The following is a 12306-nucleotide window of genomic DNA, read 5'->3' on the forward strand; positions in this document are numbered from 1 at the left end:
AATTTGGACACAATTCTTTGAATTAAAATAATGTAAAATAACGCCACGACAAAACCAACACCCGCGCGCACATGTGATTTTCCTTTGGGCCGCTAGATGGAAGTATTTATGTAGGTAATGCTTTCGCTGGGTCGGGCTCAGGCATGACGTCAAACACGGAAGTATTTCCCGTACTACTGAGTCGCTGCAAATGACATTTGAATGATTTCTTACCAACCCGTCTTAATTGCGTAAATGTCTCCTACTGAAGAGTTAGTCAAGCAGTGGGAAAGGTCAGTGCGTTGCAAAATTGTTTTCTTAGTTTTTTTCAATTATCCGCATTCAGAGTGACTACTTGTCTCAATGCACGATCTGTGTGTAGCTTTCTCTTCAAAGTCAATAAACAATTCTCAGTTTTAAGTGATACCAAATATTAATGTATAATGTAAGAAGCGCACAGCTATCAGTTTATTTGCAGCGCAGTTCAAATCAGTGAATTCCCAACTATAATATTTACAAATAAATGACAATCGTGGTTTGTGTCAATCAAAAGAGAGCATTTTATTGTTAAGGAATAATGTATTACACTCATTACCTAAATAAATCCCTGTTTCTCGCGGGAGACGCGTCCCAGATAAATTTCCCCCAAAAGAAGCAAACCATGCTTGCTTCCAGATGTGTGTCCAACCCAGTCGAAGTTTACTGTAAAATGGGCACATAAACCAAAATAGAGTTATATATTCAAACACAAAAAACGTTCAATTAAAGTATTTAATTTCCACAAACAAAAGTCAACTAACTTAATTCTAACATACAGACATTAGAAATAGTTTTAGATACAGACAATGCTTTTCTTGCCTGTACTGTACACTGTAATAAACTATAAAGAAAGTACAACAATGAATAGTGATATTACAGACTTTACTGTAAATTTTGAATTTAATGTTCAGCATGTGCCTTTTTTGCCTCAGACTTGTGTCATGTGTGCAGTGAGCAGGAGCGTCTCAGAGAGCAGGTGGTGGAGGAGGACACGGAAGATTGGCAGAAGAGTCCGAACTTCTCAGGGCTTCAAAGGGTCGCTGGGTTGGACCTTTCATTCATCAAAGGTGACAACGTCAATGCCTGCTCCCAGCTCGTAGTGCTCAGCTACCCTGATCTTAAGGTAAATCTGATTACCGTATTGGCCCGACTATAAGACGAGGTTTTTTTCATTGACTCAAACTTGAGTCTTGAAAAAGAGGGGGTCGTCTTATAATCGAGGTTGTCTTATATTCGGGCCAACGGGCTCAGTTAATGGCCCTATAACAATTAATAGGAAAATGAAGCTTCAATTTTGCTTCATGAAACTGTTGTTTTAACACCTCTCGATGGCACAACATTGACTTGCCATTTCTTAACTCCTTTTATTTAAACCAATAGTGTCACCTCGAGAAGTTAAAAAATACAACTGGTTCATGAATCAAATTTGAAGCTTTATTTTCCGCTCATCCCATCACCCACATGTATGAGGGTGTGCGCACTTATGAAACTTCATCATTTCAGATGTTTTTTGTGTTTTGTTTTTTTTTCGAATTAATTTGTACAGTTTATAGGTCACATCTATGTTGGGTAAAGGTTTTTAGATTATTTATCTTGTTTAGTCTTAGTTGACAGTTTCTACTACTGCATCTACACTAGATTGACAGATTTTTTTCAAATTAATTTGTACAGTTTATAGGTCACATCTATTTTGGGTGAAGGTTTTTAAATTATTTATCTTGTTTAGTCTTAGTTGACAGTTTAGTAGAAACTACTGCATCTACACTAGATTAACAGACAGTGTTGACTTGTATAATGAGATCATTTGTATAATGCCAATGTTTAAAAGGCTGATTGAAGTACAGTAATCCCTCGTTTATCACGGATAAATGGTTCCAAAAACCCCCTGCGATAAGTGAAATCCGCAAAGTACGCTCGCCAACAAGAAGTACTGGGCAGGCTAACAAGTTAGCGGAAATATGCTAATTTGCGAGCGTGCTAACACGCAAAAACGGACTTCTAAAGGAATGTAAACGGACATTTGGGTTAATCCTACATTGTCCTAAACGTTAAACACATGTTTCCTTAATTTAGAAGTTTTATTTTGACTTTTAAATTGTTTTTTAATTTGGAAAGAAAAATCCGCGATGTAGTGAAGCGGCGATAAACGAAACGCAAAGTAGCGAGGGATCACTGTACTGAAGTTATCAGAGCATTGTGTTCTGCTGCCAGGCTGGATTATGCAGCATGCCACCTGTACTACACTGTGTGACAAATGGCTTGTGCTGAGGGTGAAATAAATGCAACTGGGATACACAATCACGTTGTTGAACAGAATGTCTGAACATTTCATTAACTTTGATTTCATAAAGGCAATATACTCTGACAAATGTCATAAATCATAATGGGTAAATCATTATGCTATGGGATGTTGCCAACAAGCAAGGTCAATACAGAAATAAATACTGTGCTGTTAAATGCTACACAAAAGTTACATTAAATTAACAGTGACCCTGTCACAATCATCTCAACAGCAAGCCCTTGATCCATATTACAGTATAATAGCCTTACTGTTGGATAGAATTATCCATCTATTCATTGTCTAAGTATAGTGTCTTTCCTCATTAGGATTCCAGTTAAGATGAAGCCTATCTCAGCTGATTATGGGCAAGAAGCAGTGTACAGGGACTTGTCGACAGGCGAGCACATATACGGTGGATATAAAAAGTCGATACACCTGACAAATTTGTAATATGAAAAAGTGAGACCAAAACAAATCGTTTTAATTGTTTTCACCTAAAACCTGTAGAACTCAATGGAAAAGAAGGAAATCAAGAGGCTGAAAAAGAAACTAACACTATTTGGATGCTGCCTTCTTAGAACTGGTGGCTGTGTTCGGATGTTTTCTGTCTGGGTAGTTTTCTTGCGTGATCCAGAAGAGTAACACGAGAGCCGAAAAATAAAGTTGTTCAAAACCAGGTCCAAATGATATGTGCTTTAAAACAAACTTTCTTGCTGTGTGCCATGAATAAATATAGTTCACTCGTATCTTTGTTCACAAGAGATTTTTGAACGTCATGGTCAACCCCATTGTGTCATATTGTACCTAAGCACCAAGCACCGCTATTTGGAACTGGTTATAATTCTCTCCACATTGACTATACCACTATGCTTCTTTTGGTGATGAGCAGTGTGTTTTCACCCGAATACACCTTTTTGAATTACGCTGAATAAAATCAAACTTTGTTTTAGCCAGCCATTTCACACTTTGCTGCATGCACTTCAAGATTTCAAGTGTGTGTGTTTTTTTCAAAATGTAGCCTGGCTGTAATGTTTTTCTTTTCTTCTTTTGTTTGCTGTATTCCATTGAATGCTTTGGAAATTCATTTCAACCTTCCTCCTGAGAGACATACCTTTGAACAATGAAATCCCTCTCATGCTCTGAAATTTCTCTGCAGACCAGGGCTTGTGCTGTATGATGCTAATATAAAGATGGCAAGAAAAGCACATTTGAACTTCACATGTTACAGGTTATAGAAATGGTGGAAAGGGTTTTCAACGGGGAACTTTTTTTTTTTTTTTCATGAATATGTTGTGTATGTGTCCCCACTAGTCTAAACATTTTGATTAATATTGCATTTGTGGAATAATCATTAAGCAGATACATTTTTCACTTCATCCATATCATGGATGCCGCCTTGTGCTGTTGACCGAAACTAATGTCGCGAGTGCCTTTGGGGTCCCATTGCAAATGTCACGTGACCAAACCTTGGTGTGCTTTAGGACTACGAGGTACTGACCCTTTTGATACGGGCTGTTCAGCAGAATAGCTAGAAAGAGCTGAGATAAGTGGCTGCAGTGGAAGAAAATGAATGCATGGGTTCATACCCTAAACTACATCATGAAGTGCGGTGGCGATATACACCAAACGGGCCACTGGTACCTTTTACTATAGAAACTCCAAGTGGTTGGACTTGGTGGAAGGGCTTCTTTAATTGCTGCACCAATTATGTTTTACATGATCAAATTAGAGATTTTCTTTTCAGTTTCGTATTGAATTGTAAATTATGAACACGGCTGGGAAAACAAGCTAGAAAAGCACTGTTAAGTCTTTAATTGCAAACCAAATACAACACTTGACTTGAAAAAGCAATGAAAAAAGTAACATTGGCTTAATTTGGCCTTCGTTTTGTCCTCTAGAGTTGGAGTTAATTCAGGCATTACTCAGAGAACGTCCTACCGTCCCACTCAAAAAAGGGGTTCAAGTATCAAAAAACAAAACAAAAAACCTAATCAATTATTCTCAATCTTTATAAATAAGAATTCAGAACATTCACAGTTCTTCAGAATCTGTGACCTGGTCCTCTCTCATCTCCTTAGTGCTTTGCAAATTCCCAGTATGTCTAGTTGAGTAACAATGTTTGATTTCTTGAGCACCGCAGTCTGTTGTCTGTGCATTCAAGACATGTCGGGGTGCCCCTGTGTTAAATTAAAAAACAACAACATTCCGTCTCCTGTTTTTGTCGAATTTGTCTGGAATCGCCAACCTCTCTCTTCACGACTGTTTTTGAAAAAGACATGACGGGCACATATTATTTTCATTTTCCATCCACTTGTCACTTCAGAAGTACATTTTGTCGAAATGTTGTCATGCGCTTGAGCTGTGAAGAGGCACTTTTACATGTTGGCCGGTATGCGCTAACTCTCATTTAACAGAAGTTTGAATGTGATTGGTTAATCCTGAACACAGCCACACTTGAAAGATCTGCACACCACTGATTATTTACGCTTCCTCTCGCTGAACAATTTCTATATTTTTTTCTTCTTCAATTTAGTTGTCCCAATTTGGTGGAACAAAAAACATTTGTATTGTTTTTCACTTGGTCTAATTTTTCCAAATCACAAAAACCTGGCATTTGAATATGGGTGTGTAGACTTTTTCTATCCATTGTTGATAGATTCACAAACACGGTTGTCAACTGGACAGCTCATGAACCAAAGAGACCCCCACCCCAACAATAAATTGTTTCAAGATAATCGTTTGCTTTCATGTGTTTTGTGAGTTATATGAAATCTTTCCGACCCCTTGCTTCTTTCTGCCCAGGTGCTCTATGAGGACAGTCAAATGGTGACCCTGACAACACCATACATGGCAGGCTTTCTAGCCTTCAGAGAAACCCCTTCCCTCTTGGAAGCACTGCAGCGACTTGAAAGGGACAGGCCCACACTTCTGCCTCAGGCAATTAATCATAGCAAGAAAATTGGGGTTCTTACCCTTTAAGTATTGAATGTGTTAATGTTGTGATTGTAATGTGTCTCCCAACAGGTGGTATTTGTGGATGGCAATGGTCTCTTTCACTACAGAGGTAAGAAAACATAAAATGCAGTTCCCACCCAGTTGCCCATCGCATCAAACATTCCATCCATCCGTCTGGCTGTCTGTCCATCCATCTGATCTGAAAATCCAGCTCTGGCCTAGTGGTAGAGTGTCTGCCCAAAGACTGAACGGTTGTGGGTTCGAACCCTGGCCGGATCCTACCAAAGACTATAAAAATGGGACCCATTGCCTCTCTTCTTGGCATTAAGGGTTGGAATTGGGGGGTTAGATCACCAAATGATTCCCGAGCGCGGCACCGCTGCTCCTCACTGCTCCCCTCTCCCCCAGGGGATGGATCAAAATCATATGGGGATGGGTTAAATGCAGAGGAAAAATCTCACCACACCCAGATTTGTGTGTGACGATCATTGGAACTTTAACTTTTCTAACTTTAAATTGTCCAATATGGCTTAGAGTTGGAACAGAAAATGACACATGGGATTCAAGACTGCATAAATTGTGGGATGTAGTATTGTACAGTGGCCTGTAATAAACGATGCATCGGGCCTTGCTCACACGATACAAATCCAAAGTTTAGATATTAACACAGACATTATTAGGGAGACTGCAACTACCAACCTTTTGATGAGGAGCCAAACATAAGAACCAAGTTGGCCAGAGTCATGGAAGAGAGTTTAGGCTGTCACTACCGGTAAAGAGAGTCAACTGTTGTTAGACTGATTAGCTTGAAATGAGCACCTGCTAATTTAAACACAGTCGCATCATTAACCACAACCATTTATGTAGTTTCATTCACAATGAAAGTTAAAGCTGTGACTTTGATGCAAGAAGAAGACGTCCCTGGGTGGGGTTGAACCACCAACCTTTCAGTTAACAGCCGAACGCGCTAACCGATTGCGCCACAGAGACTTGCCTCTGTGCATTTGTGTGATAGTGATGGTGCCAATCCTTTATCATGGGCCTCAGAGATGAATCTGAATTTGGGGTGTTACGATAAAATTGTTTAAGAATGCCCATTGACTCTCAATTCACAAAATTGAAGGCGACATATCACGTAAGGGTATATTCGGGAAAATTAATTGTGTGCGCTTCAGCAACCACATTTGCATGGTTTCCATCCACAGGAATAGTTGACTGTGACCCAGATCCAAAGATCAAATCCTCCCAACACTAAAGAAAGACATCCCTGGGTGGTCTTGAACCACCAACGTTTCGGTTAACAGCCTAACGCGCTAACCGATTGCGCCACAGAGACTTACCTCTGTACGTTTGATTCGCCTTTCAAAGGATAGTGATCTGCCCAACGCGGGCAAAAATGGTGCCAATCCTTTATCATGGGCCTCAGAGAGATGAATCGGAATTTGGGGCGTTACGATAAAATTGTTTAAGAATGCCCATTGACTCTCAATTCACAAAATTGAAGGAGACATATCACGTAAGGGCATATTGTGTGCTCTTCAGCAACCACATTTGCATGGTTTCCATCCACAGGAATAGTTGACTGTGACCCAGATCCAAAGATCAAATCCTCCCAACACTAAAGAGAGACGTCCCTGGGTGGTCTCGAACCACCAACCTTTCGGTTAACAGCCGAACGCGCTAACCGATTGCGCCACAGAGACTTGCCTCTATGCGTTGGATTCGCCTTTCAAAGGATAGTGATCTGCCCAACGCGGGCAAAATGGTGCCGATCCTTTATCATGGGCCTCAGAGAGATGAATCTGAATTTGGGGCGTTACGATAAAATTGTTTAGGAATGCCCATTGACTCTCAATTCATAAAATTGAAGGCGACATATCACGTAAGGGTATATTGGGGAAAATTAATTGTGTGCTCTTCAGCAACCACATTTGCATGGTTTCCATCCACAGGAATAGTTGACTGTGACCCAGATCCAAAGATCAAATCCTCCCAACACTGAAGAGAGACGTCGCTGGGTGGTCTCGAACCACCAACCTTTCGGTTAACAGCCGAACGCGCTAACCGATTGCGCCACAGAGACTTGCCTCTGTACTTTTGATTCGCCTTTCAAAGGATAGTGATCTGCCCAACGCGGGCAAAATGGTGCCGATCCTTTATCATGGGCCTCAGAGAGATGAATCTGAATTTGGGGTGTTACGATAAAATTGTTTAGGAATGCCCATTGACTCTCAATTCATAAAATTGAAGGCGACATATCACGTAAGGGTATATTGGGGAAAATTAATTGTGTGCTCTTCAGCAACCACATTTGCATGGTTTCCATCCACAGGAATAGTTGACTGTGACCCAGATCCAAAGATCAAATCCTCCCAACACTAAAGAGAGACGTCCCTGGGTGGTCTCGAACCACCAACCTTTCGGTTAACAGCCGAACGCGCTAACCGATTGCGCCACAGAGACTTGCCTCTGTACTTTTGATTCGCCTTTCAAAGGACAGTGATCTGCCCAACGCGGGCAAAATGGTGCCAATCCTTTATCATGGGCCTAAGAGAGATGAATCTGAATTTGGGGTGTTACGATAAACTAGTTTAAGAATGCCCATTGACTCTGAATTCACAAAACTGAAGGCGACATATCACGTAAGGGTATATTGGGGAAAACTAATTGTGTGCTCTTCAGCAACCACATTTGCATGGTTTCCATCCACAGGAATAGTTGACTGTGACCCAGATCCAAAGATCAAGTCCTCCCAACACTAAAGAGAAACGTCCCTGGGTGGTCTCGAACCACCAACCTTTCGGTTAACAGCCGAACGCGCTAACCGATTGCGCCACAGAGACTTGCCTCAGCGCGTTAGATTCGCCTTTCAAAGGATAGTGATCTGCCCAACGTGGGCAAAATGGTGCCAATCCTTTATCATGGGCCTCAGAGAGATGAATCTGAATTTGGGGTGTTACGATAAACTAGTTTAAGAATGCCCATTGACTCTGAATTCACAAAACTGAAGGCGACATATCACGTAAGGGTATATTGGGGAAAACTAATTGTGTGCTCTTCAGCAACCACATTTGCATGGTTTCAATCCACAGGAATAGTTGACTGTGACCCAGATCCAAAGATCAAGTCCTCCCAACACTAAAGAGAAACGTCCCTGGGTGGTCTCGAACCACCAACCTTTCGGTTAACAGCCGAACGCGCTAACCGATTGCGCCACAGAGACTTGCCTCAGTGCATTAGATTCGCCTTTCAAAGGATAGTGATCTGCCCAACGCGGGCAAAATGGTGCCAATCCTTTATCATGGGCCTCAGAGAGATGAATCTGAATTTGGGGTGTTACAATAAACTAGTTTAAGAATGCCCATTGACTCTGAATTCACAAAACTGAAGGCGACATATCACGTAAGGGTATATTGGGGAAAACTAATTGTGTGCTCTTCAGCAACCACATTTGCATGGTTTCCATCCACAGGAATAGTTGACTGTGACCCAGATCCAAAGATCAAATCCTCCCAACACTAAAGAGAGACGTCCCTGGGTGGTCTCGAACCACCAACCTTTCGGTTAACAGCCGAACGCGCTAACCGATTGCGCCACAGAGACTTGCCTCTGTGCGCTCGATTCGCCTTTCAAAGGATAGTGATCTGCCCAACGCGGGCAAAATGGTGCCAATCCTTTATCATGGGCCTCAGAGAGATGAATCTGAATTTGGGGTGTTACGATAAACTAGTTTAAGAATGCCCATTGACTCTGAATTCACAAAACTGAAGGCGACATATCACTTAAGGGTACATTGGGGAAACTAATTGTGTGCTCTTCAGCAACCACATTTGCATGGTTTCCATCCACAGGAATAGTTGACTGTGACCCAGATCCAAAGATCAAATCCTCCCAACACTAAAGAGAGACGTCCCTGGGTGGTCTCGAACCACCAACCTTTCGGTTAACAGCCGAACGCGCTAACCGATTGCGCCACTGAGACTTGTCTCTGTGAGTTTGATTTGCTTTCCAAACGATACTGATCGGCCCAACGCGGGCAAAGTGGTGCCGATCCTTTATCATGGGCCTCAGAGAGATGAATCTGAATTTGGGGTGTTACAATAAAATTGTTTAGGAATGCCCATTGACTCTCAATTCACAAAATTGAAGGCGACATATCACGTAAGGGTATATTGTGGAAAATTGTGTGCTCTTCAGCAACCACATTTGCATGGTTTCCATCCACAGGAATAGTTGACTTTGAACCAGATCCAAAAATCAAATCCTCCCAACACTAAAGAGAGACATCCCTGGGTGGGGTTGAACCACCAACCTTTCAGTTAACAGGCGAACGCGCTAACCGATTGCGCCACAGAGACTTGCTATGCAAAATGTAAATCTGATTTTAAAGGTTCCTGATCTGAAATTGTCCAATTATGGCTTAGAGTTGGAACAGAAAATGACACATGGGATTCAAGACTGCATAAATTGTGTGACGTAGTACTGTCCAGTGGCCTGTAATAAACAATGCATCAGGCCTTGCTCACACGATACAAATCCAAAGTTTAGATATTAACACACATACCTTATTAGGTAGACTACAACTACCAACCTTTTGATGAGGAGCCAAACATACAAACCAAGTTGGCCAGTTAAGTTAAAAGTTAAAGTCCCAATGATCATCAGACACACATCTGGGTGTGGTGAAATTTGTCCTCTGCATTTAACCCATCCCCATGTGTGATTTTAACCCATTCCCTAGGGGAGAGGGGAGCAGTGAGCAGCAGCGGTGCCGGGCTTGGGAATCAGTTGGTGATTTAACCCCCCAATTCCAACCCTTAATGCTGAGTGCCAAGCAGGTAGGCAATGGGTCCCATTTTAATAGTCTTTGCTATGACCCAGCCGGGGTTTGAACCCACAACCTTCCAGTCTCCGGGTAGACACTCTACCACTCGGCCAGTGAGCTGGTTATGGAAGGGAGTTTAGGCTGTCAATATTGGTAAAGAAAGTCAACTGTTGTTAACTGATCAGCTTGAAATGAGCACCTGGCAATTTAAACACGGTCTCATCATTAACCACGGCCATTTATGTAGTTTCATTCACAATGAAAGTTAAAGCTGTGAGTTCGATGCAAAAAGCAGACGTCTCTGGGTGGGGTTGAACCACCAACCTTTCGGTTAACAGCCGAACGCGCTAACCGATTGCGCCACAGAGACTTGCCTCTGTGAATTTGATTCGCCTTCCAAAGGATAGTGATCTGCCCAACGCGGGCAAAGTGGCGCCAATCCTTTATCATGGGCCTCAAAGAGATGAATCTGAATTTGGGGTGTTACAATAAACTAGTTTAAGAATGCCCATTGACTCTGAATTCACAAAACTGAAGGCGACATATCACGTAAGGGCATATTGTGTGCTCTTCAGCAACCACATTTGCATGGTTTCCATCCACAGGAATAGTTGACTGTGAACCAGATCCAAAAATCAAATCCTCCCAACACTAAAGAGAGACGTCCCTGGGCGGGGTTGAACCACCAACCTTTCAGTTAACAGCCGAACGCGCTAACCGATTGCGCCACAGAGACTTGCTATGGAAAACGTAAATCTGATTTTAAAGGTTCCTGATCTGAAATTGTCCAATTATGGCTTAGAGTTGGAACAGAAAATGACACATGGGATTCAAGACTGCATAAATTGTGTGACGTAGTACTGTCCAGTGGCCTGTAATAAACAATGCATCAGGCCTTGCTCACACGATACAAATCCAAAGTTTAGATATTAACACACATACCTTATTAGGTAGACTGCAACTACCAACCTTTTGATGAGGAGCCAAACATACGAACCAAATTGGCCAGAGTCATGGAAGAGAGATTAGGCTGTCACTACTGGTAAAGAGAGTCAACAGTTGTTAAACTGATTAGGTTGAAATGAGCACCTGGCAATTTAAACACGGTCGCATCATTAAGCACAACCATTTATGTAGTTTCATTCACAATGAAAGTTAAAGCTGTGACTTTGATGCAAAATGTGGACGTCCCTGGGTGGGGTTGAACCACCAACCTTTCGGTTAACAGCCGAACGCGCTAACCGATTGCGCCACAGAGACTTGCCTCCCTAAGTTAGATTCACCTTTTAAGGGATAGTGACCTGCCCAACGCGGGCAAAATGGTGCCAATCCTTTATCATGGGCCTCAGAGAGATGAATCTGAATTTTGGGTGTTACGATAAAATTGATTAAGAATGCCCATTGACTCTCAATTTACAAAATTGAAGTCGGCATATCACGTAAGGCAGTGGTCCCCAACCTTTTTTGCGCCACGGACCGGTTACATGTAAGAAATATTTTCGCGGACCGGCATTTATATAAATAAATAATACATTTATATAAATAAATAGATAATACATTTATAATAAATACGATGAAATAAAATGATACGACTGACATAAAAACAAGTACAAATGACAAAAATAAAACTCACCATTACGTTGAATTAGTGGGAGCACTGAGTTTGTTTCTCAGAAACGAGCCGGTCCCATCTAGACGTAATCGGAGACAATGACACCCGAAGTTATTAAGGTTTGTCTTTTATTGCAGGATGCTTGGTCTCCATGTGTTGAAGCAGTTTTGAATGCTTCATTGCCTGGTTAGTTAACCTGTCGCCACATATTAGCTTTGCGGGCTCGACTGGGGAAACATGTCACGTGACCGGGACGAGTGTCTTGACCTGAATTAATTGATCGTCGATAATTAGTTATTTTTTCTGTGCGGCCCGGTGGTTGGGGACCACTGATGTAAGGGTATATTGTGGAAAATTAATTGTGTGCTCTTCACCAACCACATTTGCATAGTTTCCATCCACAGGAATAGTTGACTGTGACCCAGATCCAAAAACCAAATCCTCCCAACACTAAAGAGAGACGTCCCTGGGTGGGCTCGAACCACCAACCTTTCAGTTAACAGCCGAATGCGCTAACCAATTACGCCACAGAGACCGGCTTTTAATTTGTTAATCTGATTTTAAAGGGGCGGCTCGGTGGCGCACTTGGGTAGCACGTCCGCCTCACAGTTAGGA

The 12306-nt window shown here is 41.9% G+C and overlaps 1 protein-coding gene and 11 non-coding genes across 31 annotated transcripts in view; 1 reads left to right on the forward strand and 11 right to left on the reverse strand.

Moving 5' to 3' along the window:
• Nucleotides 1–134: 134 nt before the first annotated feature.
• The window catches only part of LOC133151618 (endonuclease V-like), a 67360-nt gene continuing 55188 nt past the window's right edge, over nt 135–12306 (forward strand). For 19 of the 20 annotated variants that reach the window (XR_009713946.1, XR_009713950.1, XR_009713949.1 and 16 more), the window contains exons 1-4: nt 135–272; nt 970–1141; nt 5102–5236; nt 5324–5363. Coding sequence is in view for 7 of the 20 variants with exons in the window: in XM_061274799.1 (XP_061130783.1) it covers nt 235–272; nt 970–1141; nt 5102–5236; nt 5324–5363 (385 nt within the window). In the remaining 13 variants the exon portion in view is untranslated. Of the gene's footprint in view, nt 273–950; nt 1142–5101; nt 5237–5323; nt 5364–12306 lie in introns of all 20 variants that reach the window. The other variant, XR_009713954.1, reaches the window with a different exon arrangement.
• trnan-guu (transfer RNA asparagine (anticodon GUU)) lies at nt 6171–6244 on the reverse strand. The gene has a single exon. It is a non-coding gene; the product is annotated as a tRNA-Asn (tRNA).
• On the reverse strand, nt 6884–6957 carry trnan-guu (transfer RNA asparagine (anticodon GUU)). The gene has a single exon. It is a non-coding gene; the product is annotated as a tRNA-Asn (tRNA).
• trnan-guu (transfer RNA asparagine (anticodon GUU)) lies at nt 7264–7337 on the reverse strand. The gene has a single exon. It is a non-coding gene; the product is annotated as a tRNA-Asn (tRNA).
• Nucleotides 7644–7717, reverse strand: trnan-guu (transfer RNA asparagine (anticodon GUU)). Its single transcript has one exon. It is a non-coding gene; the product is annotated as a tRNA-Asn (tRNA).
• On the reverse strand, nt 8024–8097 carry trnan-guu (transfer RNA asparagine (anticodon GUU)). Its single transcript has one exon. It is a non-coding gene; the product is annotated as a tRNA-Asn (tRNA).
• trnan-guu (transfer RNA asparagine (anticodon GUU)) lies at nt 8404–8477 on the reverse strand. Its single transcript has one exon. It is a non-coding gene; the product is annotated as a tRNA-Asn (tRNA).
• Nucleotides 8784–8857, reverse strand: trnan-guu (transfer RNA asparagine (anticodon GUU)). Its single transcript has one exon. It is a non-coding gene; the product is annotated as a tRNA-Asn (tRNA).
• On the reverse strand, nt 10376–10449 carry trnan-guu (transfer RNA asparagine (anticodon GUU)). The gene has a single exon. It is a non-coding gene; the product is annotated as a tRNA-Asn (tRNA).
• Nucleotides 10742–10815, reverse strand: trnan-guu (transfer RNA asparagine (anticodon GUU)). Its single transcript has one exon. It is a non-coding gene; the product is annotated as a tRNA-Asn (tRNA).
• trnan-guu (transfer RNA asparagine (anticodon GUU)) lies at nt 11266–11339 on the reverse strand. Its single transcript has one exon. It is a non-coding gene; the product is annotated as a tRNA-Asn (tRNA).
• trnan-guu (transfer RNA asparagine (anticodon GUU)) lies at nt 12153–12226 on the reverse strand. Its single transcript has one exon. It is a non-coding gene; the product is annotated as a tRNA-Asn (tRNA).

Source organism: Syngnathus typhle, linkage group LG3, assembly GCF_033458585.1.
Source record: "Syngnathus typhle isolate RoL2023-S1 ecotype Sweden linkage group LG3, RoL_Styp_1.0, whole genome shotgun sequence".
NCBI classification, from domain to species: domain Eukaryota; kingdom Metazoa; phylum Chordata; class Actinopteri; order Syngnathiformes; family Syngnathidae; genus Syngnathus; species Syngnathus typhle.